The sequence below is a fragment of the Formica exsecta genome, unplaced genomic scaffold (assembly GCF_003651465.1).
Source record: "Formica exsecta isolate Colony F162 unplaced genomic scaffold, ASM365146v1 scaffold696, whole genome shotgun sequence".
Taxonomy (NCBI): domain Eukaryota; kingdom Metazoa; phylum Arthropoda; class Insecta; order Hymenoptera; family Formicidae; genus Formica; species Formica exsecta.
This window is the reverse complement of record NW_021853462.1, coordinates 124,703-146,279: the sequence shown is the minus strand read 5'-3', so window position 1 is coordinate 146,279 and position 21,577 is coordinate 124,703. Positions and strand designations below refer to the sequence as shown.

General features: G+C 30.8%; 3 protein-coding genes across 3 annotated transcripts in view; 1 reads left to right on the top strand and 2 right to left on the bottom strand.

Annotated features, from left to right (window-relative positions):
• The window catches only part of LOC115243167, a gene marked incomplete at its 5' end in the record, with an annotated part of 5,286 nt that extends 1,817 nt beyond the window's left edge, over positions 1 to 3,469 (top strand). The window contains 5 exons of the mRNA XM_029819924.1: positions 219 to 272; positions 624 to 689; positions 885 to 932; positions 1,211 to 1,370; positions 2,278 to 3,469. Of these exons, the coding sequence (XP_029675784.1) occupies positions 219 to 272; positions 624 to 689; positions 885 to 932; positions 1,211 to 1,370; positions 2,278 to 3,149 (1,200 nt within the window). The remainder of the gene's footprint in view (positions 1 to 218; positions 273 to 623; positions 690 to 884; positions 933 to 1,210; positions 1,371 to 2,277) is intronic.
• A 1,149-nt stretch (positions 3,470 to 4,618) lies between these two features.
• Positions 4,619 to 15,991, bottom strand: LOC115243198 (neprilysin-11-like). Its single transcript, XM_029819986.1, has 19 exons — positions 14,986 to 15,991; positions 12,559 to 12,894; positions 11,570 to 11,639; positions 11,340 to 11,437; positions 10,156 to 10,209; positions 9,945 to 10,002; positions 9,462 to 9,652; positions 9,034 to 9,271; positions 8,885 to 8,906; positions 8,635 to 8,847; positions 7,991 to 8,267; positions 7,696 to 7,851; positions 7,272 to 7,507; positions 6,933 to 7,042; positions 6,785 to 6,843; positions 6,499 to 6,547; positions 6,167 to 6,353; positions 5,558 to 5,734; positions 4,619 to 4,935 (listed from the first exon to the last, which is right to left on the bottom strand). Exons 2-19 carry the CDS (start codon positions 12,800 to 12,802, stop codon positions 4,762 to 4,764), a joined length of 2,613 nt encoding a protein of 870 aa, XP_029675846.1. The 5' UTR covers positions 12,803 to 12,894; positions 14,986 to 15,991; the 3' UTR covers positions 4,619 to 4,761.
• Positions 15,992 to 18,364: 2,373 nt separating this feature from the next.
• Positions 18,365 to 20,420, bottom strand: LOC115243192. The gene is made up of 3 exons (XM_029819975.1): positions 20,318 to 20,420; positions 19,839 to 19,886; positions 18,365 to 19,204 (listed from the first exon to the last, which is right to left on the bottom strand). The coding sequence occupies exons 1-3, from the start codon at positions 20,327 to 20,329 to the stop codon at positions 18,986 to 18,988; spliced, it is 279 nt and encodes a 92-aa protein (XP_029675835.1). The 5' UTR covers positions 20,330 to 20,420; the 3' UTR covers positions 18,365 to 18,985.
• Between the last annotated feature and the right edge of the window lie 1,157 nt (positions 20,421 to 21,577).

Sequence of the window (21,577 nt, the reverse complement as noted above, 5' to 3'; positions counted from 1 at the left end):
ATATATATATATATATATATATATATATATATATATATATATATATATATATATATATATATATATATATATATATATATATATATATATATATATATATATATATATATATATATATATATATATATATATATATATATATATATATATATATATATATATATATATATATATATATATATATATCATACTAATTAGACTTCACTTTTCCGTTGCAGATTAACAATTACGTAGAACCCACCGCTGACGACAAATCAAATGCAGTTATTAAGGTACATCAATCATGTCCTCGCAATCACGTAACATTACTTTCTACAAGTTCATAAATTAATTTGCAAAGAATTCCGCACCTTTTCTCATCAAATTAATATCTTTCAAAAATGATCAATATGTCCCCACAATCCATTTTACTTTTTGGGTTACTCGTTAATATGTAATCAATTACATATCATTTCAAGACCATATAAAGAGTTTCAAAGTTTAGACAAATTATTGATAATAAACTAAAAACTATTGAATGTGCGTCTAAAAAGATAATTAATTAATATTACAAAATACAATATAACTAATATTTAATTTAATCAGAATTTTTTAAATACTTTCTTACCGCATATTGATTATAGACTAACTTGAACATCGACTATCAAGCACCATCTGTCGAAGCGCCCATCACGTCTTATGTCGCTCAGGTAGGCATTATTCTGATTATAATCGGCGTTATAGTTCGGATAGATAACATAATAGTAGTTAGAATAAAAATAAAAAAGCGTGAAGCATTATATTAATAGAAACGAAATAACTATAAATAATTCACAGTATTATTGAATTTAATTAATTAATTAATTAATACTTGTGTTTATACACTCTTTTGCTTTCAGCACGAGGAACACGTTCACTTCCCACAGACTTCGTATGAAACTTCCGCGGTGAAGGTACCATAATTAATTAAATAATAATTATATAATTAATTATATACATATATAATTATATAATATAAATGATCATATACATCTTCTTATCAAATATTTATTACTATCTTATTCTCTCAATTCAAATTATTCTAATGTTAAAAAAAAGTATTATTTTTAATTTTGGATTAGGCTTTCTAATACTGTAACAATTTACATTTTACGTTGAATATACCTATTGTTTATACGTGTATCTTTGTCACATATTTGTTAACATTTCATGTAATTTAAATTTTCTCTAGACTAACGTACAGAACCAGCCTCAAGTCGAGACTTTGCACGTGAAATCTACTTTTCCTGAAGTACACCACGAAGTTCAACATGTACAACCAGCAGTAGTACACAAGGAGACCGTCTCCGTGCCACAAGTGAAGGCAACAACGTCTCACGTCCAGACTCAAGGTGAGCATTGACCTATCGAGAATTTATGACGGTGACGAGAATTTACGATTTCTGCCGAAAAATCTAAGCTCGGTCTCTGGCAATGCCACGTGTTCGCGTAGGATTACATAAGATTTTAAACGTTTCCACAGACCATGGCGGTCGAATCTTTCTCTCGCGTCGAGATCGTTTATAGAAGTCACGTAGAAATACTCTAATGCTTGACTAATGTCGAGACGACATACGAAAACACTGGTTATTTGTCGGTTTGAATAACTCGCTCTGCTTTCATCAAAGATAAATGCAAATGTATGCTCGACCTGAATATTAATAGTGTTATACAATTAGAGAGACAGTTTCTCTAATTTCATGGCATTGATCTCCTTTCATTTTTCATCAAAAATCTACATATTTCTTTTTATATTTCTTGTTCTTAAAATTCTTCATTATTTCCATCACAAACCATAACTTTTTAGTATTAAATAATCGAAACTCAGTAAATGATTGTGAAATATATTATATATAAATTTTAAAAGAGATAATTAATTTAATTGTTATATTATATTATTAATTATATTAATTTATTAATTATCTTCTTAATTATCGTTTTTTAAAGTTTTTTTATAATTTTAAATGTTTCTCAAAGGATTGAGAAAGAAAACTTTGCAGTTGATTTTTTTTTTTTTTTTAAATTACAAATTAAAAGTAAACTCGAAATAATATTGCGATCAAAGACTGTTCGCTATTATCACAGAAATACCAGATAAATACCAAAGTTATGAATTCTAATATAAATTTTCAATAACTTTATCTACCGTAATATTTTATTTTACATTTTTATTATTACTGAACTCATTTCGTTCATAATAAAAATTACATTACATAAACAATACTTTGTGAAAAATAATGTATATTTTTTTTTATTTAGGAGTCCAACACAGCGTAAGCAGCCTGCCTTCCTACGCCTCCTCCATCGATAGTTTTCCCAACTACAACTTTTACTCCTCGTACCCTTCGTACCCCTCGTACTCCTCGTACCCCTCGTACTCCTCGTACTCTTCGTACGACAATATACCTGTGAAGACTGTGAATCACCGCGTCAACGTACAAGTGCCTCAACCGTATCCGGTACCAGTAACCAAACACGTAACATACCCCGTTCCCGTTCCTCACACCGTCGAAGTTCCTAAGCCTTACTACGTTCGCGTAGCCCAGCCTGTTCAGGTGACCGTAAACCGTCCGTATGCTGTGGATGTGCCCCGTCCGGTGCCATACCCCGTTCCTCAATACATCAGAACCAACGTTCCGGTCGTTCAGCAGCAGCACATAAACACACTGGACGCCACTAGAGCAAGCAATCCGATCGAGGGCTTCTTCGAGAACGCCCAGTCTACATTCCAGAATGTGGTAGGCAACTTGCCAAGCTTCCAGAACCCGTTGGAGAGTTTCCAGAATGCTTTCCCGAATTTCGAGCTGCCGTCTTTCCCTTCACTGCCGTCATTCCCGTCATTGCCCCAGGGAACCTCAGCCCCGTCTACGATCAGCAACATTAATGTACCGGCCGTGAGCAGCGCCGATTCGGTTGCGATCGAAAATCCGGTGCTGAAGACCGAGAGCACAGTTACAAAGACTGCCATCGCACAACCGGTCGTCACGCATCACGCCAGGCTTCACCAAACCATACAATCAGGGGTTAAACCCGCCACCACGTGCGCCGGCTGTTCCGTCTCCGCCACCCACGTCACTACCAAGCACAAGGAACACGTGCTGCCTACCGACATCAACGGTTATAATTATTAATAAAATGTTCATCTCTTGTAATGGACATTGAATAGACTACTGGAATTTCTCAGTGGAAATGCCAACCAATTATTCGACGCAGGATTTATTTCTAAAGTGTTGGATTGATTGAAGAGTTCGTTTCCTTCAACAGTTGAACATTTTCATTGATATTTAATCCTTAAATGTATAGAGATGTAAGAGATAAATATTTTTAATATCTGCGATTAATTCGAAAGTATCTTTTTCTTTTGGGTAATTTTTAAAGAAATTTTTAAGTTATGTCTCGACAAATAGTAGCCAGTTTAAATTTATATTAACATTTGCGAACTAGGAGACAATGCATGCACATCCAAGAGTAAAATAAAATTTGAATAATAATTTCTTAATGTGTAAATAAATATAAATTTCCTATTTTATTAAACCTGTCAATTTTCTATTATATAATTCTTCTAAAAAAATATGTAACTTTTAACATTTAATTGTGTTATTTAATTATACTTACTTCGTTTTGATTTGTCTATAATTTCGAATCATACTTCCAAACTTTTTTGTTTACGCTAATAAAAATAAATAAACTTCTTGATTAAATTAATATTTCTGTCTTCATCGGAAATAAATGCGAATAAATATCATAACATAAGACAAAAAGATATTCGATAACTTAAAATATGTATAGCTTATAAATGTAATTTTAGGTGCGATACGATTTAAATAATAACAAAATTTAATTGATATCTTTTAAACGTTTAAAACAGGATGCTAGCCAGATATCGTCAAAAGAATTATAAAGTTAAAGAACACTTTTGTACGTAAATAAAACTCTTTTATTATAAACATTGGACCACTTATTTTAATTTGATGACATGAGGCATCTCCAACATATCGTTGTATAAGATTATATGAAGATTTTCACAAAAACGATTTGTTACAAAAATTTATGCAACAATAAGATAACAATAATTAAAACAATTGCAGCTCACGTGCAAATCTCAATATCAATTTTCTCATTGCTAATCTAAATAGCGCACAAAATTCCTATCTACACTATAAAAAAATTGCGTTATAATTTATTTTAAGTTTCACAAGTTTATTGACAATATCTATTAAATTATATTAATTAAATAATTTGTCCTGTGTAATTATATAAATTAATCTTCAAATTCACATAGAGAAGAGAGAGAAATAAAATGTATATTTTTAAATATATCTTTTTTGCTTACTTAATTGTCTATATTATACATATGATTCTCTATAAAAATGATACAAGCACGTTATATAATATTGTATTAACAATATTGTCAAATATTAACAAAATATCTATATTTCTAGATTTTAATCTCGCGTTAAATTTTATACTGAATTGAATTAACTATCATTATCATTTCAAATAAAAAATATGCATATTATTATTTAATTTGATTAAATTAATTGCTAAAATTTGAAATTGATTGTTGAAATTAATACTTCGAGAATGACCATACACATTCTTTTTTTTTTCTCTTTCTGACGCATGTATTTCGCACGTGAGCTTTACTTCGTATTTTTGAATGATAAATATTTGATTGATCAACGATAATCAAATAGCAAAGCACCAAGGCTATCTTTTGTCCGTGTGTCAAAGCTGTAGTCGCTACCACAGATGACACTTCTTCGACGGATTCATATTCGATCCTACGGGACACTTCCACGCAGCGCTAAATTCTTTAGAATTTTTCAATACCGCTTGAAGCCTTACGTGGGCGGGGCTGTGAGAGTCCTCCAGCATCCACTTTAGTGATGCAGCAGAGTAAGATTCGCACCACAACTGAAATCAATAAATAATTTCCTGTAGCCTTCGAAAAATTATTTATGACAAGAAGAATTTAAAATTCTATAGGAGAAAAAGAATAATATCGATAGAGGAAACTATACGTTATAATTAGACGAGGAATCTTAATGAGGTAAATTTTAGGCATGATAATGAGATTCAGGAGAGCCGAAATTATCAAATATCAGTCACAATTTATTGCCAGTGACTGAATTAAATATTGCGATTTATTGTTATTTTGTGTGTGATCTCGCCGTCTTTAAATATCATTTAATTTATCACGGATGATCGAGAGATGGTATTTAAATGAGAGCCGTTTTCAGCGAAGGTCACCCGCTGTAACGCAAGTATTAAATATATAGTTTCGGTATCTTACAAACTGATGATTACCAAATCACCGAAGAATCAAGATTTAAAAATTTATGATTAGTAATTTGAATATGAGTTAGACGAGCTAAATTTCTCAGGTTGTCCCAGAATTCTACTATTGAATGGTATCTCTTCATCATTAAAATGTGCGTTAAATACTGTAGCCATCGAAAGTGTCATAGAACTGTCTGGAGTTTTAATTCTAAGATCGTAGCTGGAAATGGGCTATTTATGTGAACTATTGGCTTACATGTGCAAAGGCGAGAAACAATAACTGCTCGTGCGTGAGCTGTGTAAATCCCGGAAGTAAGGGCTCTTGACCGTGCCGGGCCTTCCATATTCCATAAGCTACGAAAGCCTCGCGAAAACCTCCATTATCAGCAATGTTCTCGCCCAAGGTCAGCTCACCGTCGATATAATCATCGATCTATGCAAGATGTATTATTGATTTATTGACATGCTCGGGTTTATTCAACTCTCCAAATACGAATCAAAGATTAATCTTTATATAGAACTAGAATAAAATTCATAGTAGAGAAAAAGGATACATATGAATCTTAATATTAAAAATATGATTCTAGAAGTTTTAAAGTTCTCTTCTGAATATAAAATAGAAAAATTAAAATTAAATTAAATCAAATTATAAATTTAAATTAAATTAAATTCTAAAGAATTAATTTAATTTATTTTAAAAATATTGGAAAAATATATATATATAAATATTATAATTTTTAAAAAACTGCTTTTTTTATTTCTCTTATAATTAAATTTTATAGAATAATTTTTCCTTATTGAACAATTTATAGAAATGTTACTTGTTTGTCAGCAATATTTCCAGCATATCAAAATATGTACTTGCCTCATTCTCGTAATAAGTATTGTAGTGATCTATGAAGCATTGGGTCCTTGTAGTGTACTCCGAGATGGTCTCGTTGGTCCACCATTCCCGAAGATTTCCGTCGCTGTCGTAATATCGGCCGCTATCGTCGAATCCATGAGTTAATTCATGTCCAAGTACAGAACCGATGGCGCCATAATTCAAAGCTCTGCGATTGAATTATTTAAAAAATTACCGGTTTCTTTCTTATGCAATGTGTGATTAATAAACACCTAACGAAACCATGCTCCTTAATCTTTATACTTCCTATTTTTATAAAGATACTCTTATAAAGTAATTATTCCTATTCTTACTCGAGACCCAATTCATAGAATGGGAATTGCAGAATTCCGATAGGTATAGCTGCATGTGAAAGAACAGAGGATTTACATTAATAAATGCAAAATAAGTAAATAAATACAAAACAATAAAAAAACTGTCTTTAAATTAAATATATTGTTAACGCCGTAATAAATATTTGTATCTTCTTTTTTAATAATAAAACAATTATTTGTTTCAAAAAAAGATCAAAGTATTGAAAATCTTTATTTTATTTTTTCTAATTAATTTCTTTCCTACGAGGATTAAGTTATTGCATACTTATATGATTAATTTGAAAGGTATGGTACGCATTTACATCAGTAGGATCGGTCGCCCAGCTGATCATCCAAAGCGAAGCGTGCAAAGAAATAGAACTTTACCGCTGATACTTCTTTCTACCTGAACAATTTGCTAAACTTTTACTTACTATGATTCGTTGTTCAAATTATAATGATGCAAGCTCGCCCACGTAGTGTTCCATTGTAATCGAATGATCTGTATCATGTTATCCAGATACTTCGTCTTGGACAAATCTATCTAAACATTAACACATCAATATTACGCAATATTGTTCTTTACAAATATTATAATCAATAGATTTAAAAAGTTAGAACAAAACATCGCACACTATTAAATTTTTAGAGTTTAGAAATATTAATTGACCATATGCTATACAATAAAATAAAAATGCACACTCTTTTTTCATATGTATTATTATACGCAGAACAAGATTTAAATTATTATATAAATCTTTTGCAAATCTTACGCCTTCGTAATATTCGTCGAGCTTCTTTTCATCAAAGAGCCATTCGGGAAATCCGATTGCGGAACTCATCTTTCGGTTCTTTTCAAGCGTTGCTATTTTCGTCGATTTATCCATCCAGTCCATTTTAATGACAAGCGAAGCAAATGCTTTTCTTATGTCCTCCAACATCTCCATCACTTTATGAGCATTATTACTGTGGAATGTCGGATCTACGAACAACCACGAGACCGCCATTCCTGCAAATCGATGAATATCATTCTTTAAAAGCATCCAAAATGCATTACAAAAATTTTAATATATTTATTAAGTCTAACTTAGAAAAAAAATTATGTTTGATATACATATATAAATATTACAAATACACTATCTATAAAAAAATTAATTAGAAAGTTTTTAAGTAAAATTATTATATTATTACGCATACCCATTAATCCATTGACAGTTGACGCGCAGTGCAAAGATTTGGATTCGCTAACCTCCACTTGCATTACTTTATTTACATACGTCACCCAAATGTCTCTAAGCTTCTCGGAAGAGTGAGGCACTACGATATCTACGACGGCCCACCAAACGTAACTTTCTGAATTCAAAATTAAATATTAGATCTCTTTTAAAAACTAGATTTCTCAAACTCAAATATTGATCAAAAATTAAAATTTAATTAGTTAAATTAAAATTAATAAATAATTGGTAAAAATACACACATAAAGAATACACACCTAGATCTTCTTCCTCAAAAACAGCGAGAATTAATGCTGCGTCTTTCAAATAATCCAGATTGCCGACAAGAACTTTATCTTTTTTATCGAGGTCCAACGTGACGATTCCCTCGAAAATTGACTCAACAAAAGATCGCCAAATCGGTTTAGGTACAAGAGATGAATTTACCTCCATGATATATTCATCCGTCAATTTTTGGAGATCGTCCACCAACATGTAATCTTTGTCGCTCAAATTCTCTTCGGAAATGGTGTAATTTGAATTTGCATGAACTATCTGCAAAAAAAGTGACCTGTTATTTTCTCTTAATTGAATACAATATATAATATTTTTCAAAAATAGATATTTATAATAAAATTTATTACAAATACAATATAGTATAATAAAGAAGAATCTTTTTTCTTTTATTTTCACCCCTTTTTTAAAAAGAATTATGTTATTATCGCAAAATGGTTATCTTTTAAAACATTATTTTTAAAAGGTGTCAATGTTGTATATTTAAAAAAATACATTATTTGCATATCAAAAAGTATACTTAAATATAAATACCATCTTTCGAATCATCTCTTAAATTTTGATTCAACAATTTTGTTCACAAAAAGAGATTAATTTAAAAATAATTTAATTAAAAATGTATTCATACGTAATAAATCGAGTTGCTAATTCTATAAAGCGTTCCGACAAATTCCTGTAATTTTTCCACTGACATATTTAATTCATCTTTCGAAGTGCAAGCGTTAACAGTGCCATTACTGATAACTTGCTTGATAACATCCGTCATGTAAACGAATTCGGCATTCTCGTTATCGCTGAATAAAAATTCATTATCTTCCAGTTTTCGCAATCGAAAAAAAAACTATATATAAATAATTACGTACTTTTTAAAAAAATACAAATAAAAGTTTAAAATTAAAACTAAAATTAAATATTAAATAGTATTATTAAAATTAGTATATAAATGCACCAATTAGCATTACCACATACACACAGAACGAGAATTTAAATGTAATAATTTAAAAATTTTAAATAAAAATATATATACCTAGGAAAAGGATTAGAGTGATCCGGAGTGTCGAAATAAATTAAGTTATTGCTGTGGTTTCTCGGATCAGACATGATTCTGAAGCCGAAAAAAATGTCAAGCCCCAGAATTCTCTTCACCCTAGCCATTTGCTCGACATAATTAGTCGTTTCATTAGTGAAAGCCGCGGGTATTAAAGGTAAATTCAGTAACTCCAACAGATCGAACAATGGAAACAAATCGAGCTCATTTATCGTACCTAACAAATTTATATTTTTATAAAAAACATATGTATATAAAATGTTAATAAAAAAATTTAAATATATATTTATTCATATATATTTTGTTTTATATATCTTAATTGGATTTTTCTTTCTTATTGTAGCATTTATTTTTTACATCATAATTTTGATTGACATCTATCTAATTAGACAAAAACGGCAACGTACGCATGTCCATGCAGCTGGTAAACAGTGTCTTGGCTTGCATTACCGCCCACGGCACCTCATCGGTGGACATGTCGACTTTTAGCAGATCCTTGATCTTTTTGAACATGCGATCGCTACGCTCACTGAACCAGGAATTCGTCAGGCTGGAATCCGGAATGGGATGCTCCTGCGGCCATCTGCCGCACGCATATCTAAAGAAAAGAAGTTCGCGTTTCGCACAAAAACGTTAAATGTGTAATAATTTAATAATTGTCAAGGAGAAAAACATTTAACAAATAAATCAAAAATAACAAAAATATTGTTATTAATTATTACGCTATTTGAGCGAAATCGCTTTAATTAACACGCAGTGCTTCATACAAGCGAGTGAAAGTGAAACGCGAGAGTGCGATATTTTGCGTAACATAAAGAATGATTCTTAAAAATTTCGCACACACAAGTGCATCGTATAACTAATGCACGGCACAACAATAATCTACTCACTGATAAAAATCATCGCAAGGATCTACAGAGGTGTTCATAGATTTCTTCAAACTAGCCGCTAAATGAACAAAGAGAAATAAATAATTGTTTCCGGAAACATGATTGCTAAAATTCTCTCTTTACCGTTTCGCGCAACGTCTTTTTTTTTCTAATAGATAACAGCATAAATAATTTTTCTTGTTGATAGTAATAATTATATATTGTGACTCACCTATTCGCACGCAATCCTCGCTATCACATATCTTCATCATGCCGCTATGCGCATCTGCAATAAGAATAATCGATATATAGAATGTTCCAATAATACTGAATGTTTTTTTAACACACACCACAGCTTTCCTTAGGCTAATTTTTTTAAAGAAAATATCAATTTATCGCGTATTTTCAATCTCTCTTTAATACGCATGCACATATACAGACACACACATTGTGTAGAAATTTCATAACTTTTATATATTATATTTTTATTTTATATAGTCTTATTTTTTACAATTTTTGTATTTTTATACATTTCTTATGTATCTTATTTAATTTGAAACTTACAAAAAAGTTAACATTATATTAAATAAAATTTATATAAAAAGGATTAAAAAATATAATTGTATCAGTTATTTTTGATTTTCTTAATATTCGAAAATGCAATATTTTTGTTGAGGAGAAATTAATCCCGAGATTGTTCGAGAAAATTATAGTTAGAAAGATACCTAATAATTCTAGAAAAAGTACAAACATGTCATAGTAATTAATTATAGACGCGATACCCCCACGTGAAACGCGTTATAGATTGTCACAAGTAATAATGATAAGCACGTGGTAAGCAGTTATTCCATAAAATAACATGATATTAGTTGCTACACTATTTATAGCTATTCTCTCGCTGAAATATTTACGTAATGTCAATGACAATCAAACATACACTAAACGATTCTCCAATAATTCGTCAAGGATGTCTAATGTAATTGCCAGTGATTAAAAAAGATATATCAAAGCATCAAAGCAAGAAAGTTGAGTCACTTTTCTCCAATGAAAAGTATATTCCGGTATATTGTCGTATCTATTATCAAGTTATACCTACTATAATTTTCATAGAGTTAAGTCACAAGGATTTTGCTTAAAGTTTCATTATGTATAACATTGATTGTGAGTATAAAATGACATTTAATTTTAGATTTGATAATTTCAAAATATCGTAAAGAAATATCGTACTGCTTTTATCAATTTATATTATGTGATAATATATATAATAAATAATTTAGTAAAAAATTATGTACAATTTATTTTAACTTTATTTTGATTTATAAGTTTTATTTTTTTCAAATTTTTAATTTTTACTTATATGCATAATTTTCAAAGCTGCATTACATTACCCCGACATTTAAGAAAATAAAAACTTACAAAGTATTGCGAGTACCAGGACTGTTATAAACAAGACACACACCAGGAGACACAGAATTATCACCAACAGGTTGGAGACTTGAGATCGTTTCTTGAAGCTGCAAATACGACAAATCTGACTGGCGAAAACTCGTATTGATCTCTTTGCGGCGAGCAAATGCACATTCTCGATTTAATAAAACGATTTAATAAACCGGCATTAGCTAGAAAATTGTCAATCTTTTACTTACTACGTTTGCTTGGATCTTATCGATACCAAGTGATTTTGGTTTCCGACCGAGTAAACGGATCCTTCATCCTCTGGTGAAAATAAAAATTCGAAAATCGTAATAGCAGCTAATTAATGCAGTAAACTGTCAAATAAAATGATATCAAAAAATTATTAAATTTATTATTGTATTTATCATCTCGAGCAATTATTAAATTTGCACATCTAAATTAATATAGTTATATATCTTTATTCTAATTTCCCAAAATGATAAGAGATATTGCGTAATAGAAATATTCACATATTGCTATTTCTTTTCAAAAGAATATAAGTAATATAATAAAACTATTGAGCATTACATCTACATGCAATAATGTATCTATCTTTATATACCCTGCTTTTGTTATTGCGTTATCAAAATAAGATCATCTATGTATGTAATAGACATTTAAAAGATGGGGGAGGAAGATAATTAAATATAGATGTTACATATTAAAAATATAAAAACTTGGGTTTTTTTTCAATATCGATATCTCAAAGACTTTATACTCTTCGCTACACACATTTTCGATTTACTTAAAATACTTCAAATAAACGAAACCGAGGTTCTTCTTTATATATATATATATATCTTTCTCCGATACACGCCTAATCTTAATCCAAATATCTTTAATAAATATATAAATAATGTTTTTATTACCAATAGTAAGAACAAAAACGGAATTTTATCAAATACAGTAATTAATTTAATTAAAAGATGAATTGTTATTATTATTATTATTATTATTGTTATAATTCTTATCAAATTCCCTATTATTTTCTTAATAATTATAATAAAAAAGAAAAAAAATTAACGCAACGTAAAAAAAAACATAAATTTTTCTCAATCTTAACTTTGGTAAAACATAAAGAGATACGAAAATTTTAGCAGATTATATATATATATATATATTTGATGTACCGGAAAAGAAAAGCTAAGTAAAGATAAACTGATGTAAAAATATAACTCACTGCGCTCGTTGTTCATGCTGAATGGCCCACTGAGCGGATCGAACTGACGACACTGAATACCGAACGTATGGACAACGTCGACTGTCCATACGTTCACATTTTCCCAGTGGTGCTCGTGCTTCTTTGTCGAACCAACAGAAATAACGGCGACTCGAACATCAATTTTCCTATTTGTCCATCCGCGATAACACCCACGCATAACGCGCCTGCGAGAAATGAACGACACCCGATGTCTTTCGACCATTGATGATAGATCTCCAGTTTTTTGTACGATACCATCGTACTCTTTCGATATGATGGTACACGCATGTACCGAGTAATAATTGCAAATTTCTACTGAAAAGGAAAGAATAAAAAAAATGTTAAAGAAGAATTCTTGTTTTAATGCAAATTATCGAAACGGATGTGTTGTATCCTAGTTTGAAAAACAGCTATATTTAATTTCATATAATATAAAAGAACTAAAAAATTATGTGTCATAAGAAGTTAATTCTCATTTACAAATTTATGTACACCTGCATATGTGCATTTATATTTTTTAATTATTAATCAAAGAATTATATATTCATTTTATATTTAAAAAATGGCAAATTGCATTTAAAAATTAAATTATATAAAACAATTATATTACAAAACATTTTTATATATATTTCTGTAAGTAGTATATGCTTTTAAACTTTTTAATTCTTTTTTAAATCACATATTATTTGTACGATTGTGGTATAAAACAAACGATTTTCGCGATGACACTGAATTTTCGCAGACAAAAACAAACTTAAAATAATTTCGAAACTTTTTCATTACGCTTCTAATTTACGCAAAGTAAAATCCAGGTTTCCCAGCATGCGATTGATTTTATCGTGGCAAATGAATTAAAACGAACAAAACGATTAACAATTATGATTACGATATAGAGCACGAATACAGTTAGATCGGAAGGCACGAGCCTCACCTATGAACTATAGTCACGTTATTAGGAAACCCTGTTTGTGTAGAAATACTTTCTTGAGGTAGTTACAAAGTATATAAGTAAACGTAATTATATATAATTTCACTTCTATCCAACTTCTACTTGCAAAAGCGACTTATATTGGACTTAAACCTCATCATATTTTTCATTTTTACTCATTTTTGAGAAGAACTAATTTATAGCAAAAATTCAGTTATAGTATATTAAATAAAAAGATAAGTCAGAAAGAATAGCTTCTTTATTTGTTTAAAGTGATATTATCGAAAAAATATTTTATATAATATTGACTATATACGTTAATATATTTTTTTTATTATTTTATTATAATAAAAATGTGATCATTATATTTTTGCATTTATAAAATAATAAATAGTCTAAGCGCATATAAGAGAATCTAGTTGTACTTAAAAACTGCTTAAAAATTGATTTAAAAATCGATCATTAAAATCATAATAATTGATTATTATTAAAGAGCTGTTTTTTCAATATATATGTAATTAATATATATTGAATGTTAAATTGGCAGTGTCAAGATTGCTTGACAGCGCACGTGCAGCGGGCGGTGTCCAAGAAAACACTGTCTATCACAGAAAAACACTTATTACGAGGAGAGAAAGTATGCAACAACGCGAACTACGTAATGCACCGTCACATTCATTATTCATGCAATCGCTCCATCGAACGAATAGCGTGAGATCGTGTGTATTCGCATAAATGTGCTCGCATTATTCGGGAAATGGCTCCAATTGCCATGCCAAAGCAATCGAGTTCTCTATTTTCCTAAAAGAGAAATTTATTTCGAATGGAATCGCTGCTCGTCGGTATTGTTATGATTTCGAGACAACGTGACATGGATACGACATCGCAATCGATAATCACCTCACGATCGGAAGCACGTCTAGGAAAACCGATGTAACATTATAAAAATGTCAGATTTTCTATTCTTTAGAGAAAATAGTAATATAAAAATGCGGGCAAGATTTGATGATTAAAAAATAAAGAGAAAGGAATATAAAAACTAATGCAAATTTAGAAAATCAGAAACTAAATTAAATAGATTCCTAGAGAAAAATATTTTTAAGATCAATATCATAAGGTAATAATGATAAGAAAATTCACTGAAAATAGGGGAAAAATCCATAAAATGTATTGTGCTAGATACATTTACATTATGGTACTTTACTTCTCACAAAGTCATAATATACCTGTATCATAGCAAAATCTATCAAGATAAAATATCTATATGTGTCTTAGTTTATCATGTAAATTTACATACATTTAACCGCGCTTGAAACTCGAGCATTATTAGTTTCTTCGAAGGATACATGCATCCTGGGATAGTAATCGAGATTTATTAGCGCAAGATATGTGCTACTGGCAGGCTATGCGACCGGGAAACTAATTAAACGCCCGCGCATATATAATAAATTATTAAGGCATTAGTGTGTCATGCTTACTCAGTGGCGAAGTCTACACTCGAGCGATTATTACATTATACTAGGTTGGTCGGTGATCATTAACAGCCGCTTGCTCAAAATGACGATATGCCGCATTAACTACCAACTGGTCCGAAAGTGTAAAACGTTAATAATTAGCCGAGATTAAGATAATATAAAAAGATTAGATTACATTATTTAATAATATGAATGGCATACGGTATTCTAGAGTTTACTTTATCAATGTTGAGAGAAAAAAGGAAACTCGCAATGTAACAAAAGAAAATCACTGATAAAATTAAAATAGATTACAATAAAAATAGATCTATTAAAAATGTAATAAAAGAAGAAATAAAGTTTAAGTAATATAAATAAACAAAAATTTTTTAGAATAGATAAAATTTGAACATATACTACACACAGATGTGGATCAAGTTTTTAATAGAGATTTAATAAGAAAAAGGGAAGCAAATAGAGATAGTGTAAAACAGGTTTAATAAAGTAAATAATAAAAAGCGTATTACGTAAAATACAGGTGACTTCGATCACGATACATACCTATTACTTCGCGTGATTGCATTTTTGAATCACAACAATTCTCTTTTTGCGTTATCCATAACGCAGAAAAAGTTTGTTGCATGGCAATAATTCGCGCCACGCACCTGACTACTACGGCAATCATAATTGCATACTTGTCCATTTAAGCTCGCGGTGATCATTTTATAAGAAAAACTGCTCCTTTCATACACTATTTTAAATAACATGGTCGACATTTTGCATTCTCGGGTCTCTACAAAAAAATTGAAAATTCCTAAGTTACGTGCAACGTAATTATGTGGGTGGGAAACGTTGACGCCACGGTAACGTTCACTTTGATGCAAATGCTTGCTCATAATGTGTTAGTAAGTGAAATGAAAGAATTTTTAATAGATATCATCATGTCTATTTTAATTTCTCCTCTTACAATATTTAAATTAGGTTACGTTAAAGAGAACGAAATGGTAAAATTCTAATTTACATGCTAAATTCTGAATTAAAAGAAAAAATTAATAATAAAAGAAAATTAATAAAATTTTAAAATATTTAATTTTATTCTAATATATTCTAATCTTCATAAATTAGGTATCTTGGAGATCTATCATTAATTGACGCAGCAGCTGTGTGTATGTGTGTGTATGTGTATATATATAAAATGTTCTTAATAAGAATTATTAGATATAGGTCACAAGAGAAAAAGAGAGTGAGAGAAAGAGAAGTTGTATAAATATTTAATTTTTTTATTTAATTGCATTAGCTTTTAATTTTAATATCTCTTAATTTCGATATTTTTTAATTAAAAAATTCTAATTAAAAACAATTTTATTTAATATTTTCCTCAATTTGCTTTAAAATATTGAATATCTCCGAATGCTCGATGAATGCTTCGCATAAAAAAACACAGCTGCATTTCCTTACAAGCTTTCCCTCCTTGCTTTCCTTTACGAGCGTGCGAGAGAATCTTCGCAAGAATTCACAGAAACGTAACGGATTACGCACGCTAACGTGATTACAACTACTGAAATAATTACGTAATATTCGCGAACATCTAAAAAGATACAGTATAACGCTTCTGATTGTCGCATCATCGAAAAAAGCTAACCCTCAATCGTGTTCCATTTTTTGTGAAACAATATCACTCAAGTATATATAATTCTTCCTTTCTCGTTGTGCACATTCAAATAGAAGTGCTCGAAGCAAATAGCGTTCAGAGTATTTCCCGAACTATAAAGACACTCGTAAATATCTAATGCTGATATCTAATGCTGAAATCGCACTGTGCAACCGCACAAGCGAGTCTAAAAACCTAACGAGATTAATAAATTGACTAAATTTGTGCCGGTAAGTTTAATCGCCTGATTTTTTTTTTTTTTGCAAAGCTTTGGTACTATTTATGGTTAATATATTTAGAGGAGAATGGTATTTTTAATAATTAAAAAGATAAATTAATATTATAATACAAAAAAAGATTCGTGTTGTATTAACAATTTAGAAAGGATGAATAATTAGAATATATGTAGAAATCGCAAGGAAGAAACTATATTATACAACACAATATCAGAACATTATATATTAAGATAAATATTTTAATCTTAATAATGAAAAATTTTACTGATGAATATTTTAATCTTAATAAATTTAATTTTTCATTACTGATGTGCATCACAAAATAAACGCTAATTAGAATAAAAAAAGAATTTTTAATGATGTTCTTATAAGGCAAAACTATTGTAAAAAAGAATCCATTAAGATCTGTGCAATAAAATTGAAAACTATGTCTGAAGAAACTTTGAGAAATCGCCAACGTTTAAAATACATAAGTGTTTTAGAAGAAAAAGTCTAAGAGCCAAAAATCAAGGGATGCGCAGAGACCTTGTCGAGCTATCTTGATGAAAGGCATAAGCGATCAGTTGTCACATTCAAACTGTTAACGTATTTTCACGGATTCTTGCGAATAGACGTCTTTTTCTTGACTTTCCGAAATTCAGAACAACAATGAGACACGATCGCGACGATTCTAATTCGACCCGATTAATTATATGTTTATGTATGATAAAAATAAACAGACGCGATTGGCATCGCGTCCATCGAACGACACCGCGATGGAGAGATGGCAACTGGCTTTAGGGTAGCTTTGTTTGGATTATCCGTTGCTCGGCGACGTTAGATTGATTTCGTGTCGAGAGTTTTGCATAGAGTCTCCGCAAGAAGAGCTTTTCGCATTAAATAGACACGAGCAGCTCGACAAATATACAACTCGATCGGAATGGATGATGCGATGAAGCTGTAAGTCTTGTGTCTGTTAACGAAAATTGCATCTTTTGTTGAAAAGATCTTTATCCCGAGGTCGTATTTAAGTGTATAAATTATGATAAAGGCATTCATTGAGTAAACTAAACGCTAACCACCTTTATTTAATTCAGCGCCGATATCAATTTACGTGATCGAATTTATGCGGTCGGAAGTTCAAATATAGTCGAGAGTAGGAAAATTAATGAAGCTAAAATTGACATTGATCGGTCATTATTGAGGCCTTGTTCAGCCAGCATGCCAGAACAGCTTACTATCGATACCGTTTTACATAATTGACTTGATACGCATTGCGCCATTTGCGGTTTCCAATGAATTCCGCACATTTCCGCAAATGAATTGTGCGCGAATTTGTTTTTTGTTTCACTTAATTTAATATAATATTATCTTCAATTCTATTTTAGTTCTCAGATTCTATTTTACTGCAATTTATATTTTTTTAATTATCTTTTTTCCTTATCTAATCTAATTATATTTAATCAAATAAAAAAATTTCGTATTATCATCTACGATAATTAAAAACGGGGTATCGAAGCGGGCAAAAACAAAATAAAATGGACGTCTCATTTTATTACAAGACATAAAAATCAACTTTTATTATAAAATAAATAAAAGTGTTGCGCTGCCGTAAACGAATGTTAATGGGTACAGAAAGAGATGATCGCTCTGCTGTTTCTTCTTCAATATATGCCGCACAGAATTTTTCATCATTTTTGACAGAATGAGATGGATAAATGGAAATACGGAAGAGTCCGATTGTTCATATGCGTGTCATATGTAGCGTCAAGGTAGAGCAAAGGGATGAATGAGAGGGGAGAGGGCGGGGAGCTTTTTCAAATCTGACTGCCTGGTCTTTTTGGGGACGGTCCTCCAAAAGTGATCCAAAACGTGCGACTATCCTGAGGCAGTTTGAATTTTATCAATCTGCCGATTTGTGTGTTCCTCCACGTGATTCTCAATCCTCGGCGAGAGATCTCTCGACGCGAAGAATCAGTATCTTGCCGATAAAAAGGAACAAGAAATGCTCCACTTTGGCAAAAGATTGCTCAATGTCACGTTCATTCACCAATTAAATGGTGAATTCGCTGATTCTCTGCCTCATATCAGCCTCAGGATGACTCGTTCGGCGTGGACCACTCCGGACCAGCGGGTCTGCTGACTTAGATGCGGAGATCTAATGCAGGTCGTGTTTAAGAGCCACGTTGACGACGCTAGGCTCGTAATGCGGCGCCGGGTTGTAATGTTCGATGCCCACCAAGTGTGGATGCCCTATATGCGGGGCACTGTAGTGGATGCGGGTGGAATGGTCGTTACCGTGGAGAATGAGCGGGGAAGCCTTGGGGCCCGGGATGGAGAGCTGGCCGGAGACATGGACTACCTCTGGCGCGTGATACTGAAAGAAGCAAAAAAGGACGAGATATTTTAATAATAAAATATTTCATATATAAAATTACGTGAAGAAACTCAAATTCTACGAGTGACTAGAAAGTTTACACAACGCAATCTCGATAAAATGAGATAGTTTCTCTGAAAAATTTTCCTCGATCGCGAAACTACGAAGTGAACGCGAGGGAGTTTGAAATGCTTGAGCAATAGAACTGCAATAGAAATCTTGAGGCGGAAGTTGCACAAACGGCCGTGATCAATTTTATGCAATTGCGACGGGATTTCATAACGCAAGGCCTATAACTCAATTAAGTAGAAAATAAAGCAATTGAATTAAATTGAATATCAAGACCACAACTATTATTTTTTGCCTAATAATCTCGAAGTATTCTTGCTACATTTTTTGGTTAGCTATATAATTGATTGCTATATAATTATATTTCTAGCAAACATAAATTTATTGGTTTGAATTTATTATTTTGCGACATACTATTATGTAAAACGTTCTTTAACAAGAAAAACTTTACGTGTTTGCTTGAAATTCGATAAAAAAGAGATATCATTAAGTTTACACATATGATAGGATTGCGAAATAATTATCAAGATCGAGTTTTTGAAAATGGTCATTTTGAAATACTCACAGATGTTAATCCAGCGCTAGCGACTGCCACAATGGCAAACAGAACAACCTGCAATAAAAAAAACATAAATTAATGCAATTCAGAATTTTAGTACTAGCTTCAACAAATAAAGATCCACAATGTATAATAACATCCACAAGTGTAATAAAAAAATTAATAAATAATATAGCACGTAAGAAAATAAATCATTCATTATTTCTTATTGATCCTGTTTCAAATTGTTATTTTAAGAATCCTTAAGACTGCTTATTTAAAGAAATGAATGAAAAGGATATACAAAGAAAGATACAATAAAATGTAATAGATAATATCAGAAATATCACAAAAATTTCAAATTGAAAATACGTCGAAAAAAAGTAAATTATTCAGATAATAAAAGATACAGTTTCAACGTCTCTCTATAAATGTCTATAATTTTGCATGCAAAAAAAAGCGTTAAATCGATGGGCGAAGCCGTCACGTGCGAAGGGAGAACTTACGAAGAATTTCATGGTGACGGGCGATGGTTTTTCTTGCGGGTTATGCGAGCAAGCACTATGTGTTCGAGGGTCGACGCGGTATGCTTTTATAGCAGGTCCCTGCCCAAGTCCAGACCCACTCTCAGGACATCAAGCGGGGGCACGGCTTTGCACGTCACAGGGACCCCTTTCACTAATCACGCGACCGACACCCTCTCGAGTTCCCTCTTTGTTGGGTGCTTGCCCAACCGGGACGTCACGCCTCGTCACGCTTTCGATAATACCAATATCACGACGATACCCTTTGTAGACGCCGAAGATTAGCGGAACATGTACCATTGAAGAGACGCATCATCGTCATTAAAATAATCAGTAAACGTGAGTGAGAATGCGTGATGTAAATATTTAAATAACGCATGCCGCTTGAATAAAAGAACACGATGTGTTAAATTGTGACATTCAATCGCGATAATTAAATCGACAATATTATATCGACGATATTTGCGAAATTGTTGATTTTTATACTTTAGAGAATTATAGCGTTACGCAAGATTGTGTGGAAAATTAATTTATGCTGAATAAAATCGACTTGTTTCTTTGTGTGCTCACATTTATTTTTAAATTAATTATAAAATAATTTTCCGATCTGGTTCTAGTCACAATTCATTTCTTTCTAATTTTATGTATTATGTATTACGTTCTACGAGCGTAATATTGTGTATATAATATTATATATGTATATATATTCTATTACAATATATTGATATATCAATGAGACAAACTTTGGAAGTTTGTCTCATTGCCATTAGTTTTATTACAAGCCGATTGCATCAATAGTACTCAATTTAACTACTGCTTAGTTTAACCGAGCTTTTTTCACGCTTTCTTTCAATTCTATTTAAATTTCTTTTCATGCAAATTAATTATTAATTTATTTAGTAATAAATATTGAATACAATATTAAAATCTCGCGAAGCAGAAAAGTGTTACGTATGTTTCTTTAAAGACAGGCTTTTACTACTGACATATATGTGTGTATTAAATTGACATCTTTCTAATGTGATTGTTAATTTCTTATATTTGGTATAGCATATATAAAGGATATATATCGAAAATACATAAAATTAATTTAATATATTTTAGTAAGTAACGCGTCACAGATGTTTAATATATATTACAATTATATCATATTTAATCTGTCGACACAATGAATTTACTTTGCTGTTAATAAATTTTTATTGCTATTTCTTCAATTAAACATTAATTAATTATATATATATA

Bases quoted from the DNA above. Each gene is read 5' to 3' on its own strand.
- LOC115243198 (XM_029819986.1), bottom strand. From the start codon at position 12,802: ATGGTCGAAAGACATCGGGTGTCGTTCATTTCTCGCAGGCGCGTTATG. The intron at 9,272-9,461 runs GTACGTTGCCGT...TAAATTTGTTAG, and splicing joins TACCAGCTGCATGGACATGC to GTACGATAAATGAGCTCGAT. The intron at 7,852-7,990 runs GTGTGTATTCTT...TTTTGAATTCAG, and splicing joins TTTTGAGGAAGAAGATCTAG to AAAGTTACGTTTGGTGGGCC.
- LOC115243192 (XM_029819975.1), bottom strand. The intron at 19,205-19,838 runs GTGAGTATTTCA...TGCTTCTTTCAG, and splicing joins CTAGCGCTGGATTAACATCT to TATCACGCGCCAGAGGTAGT.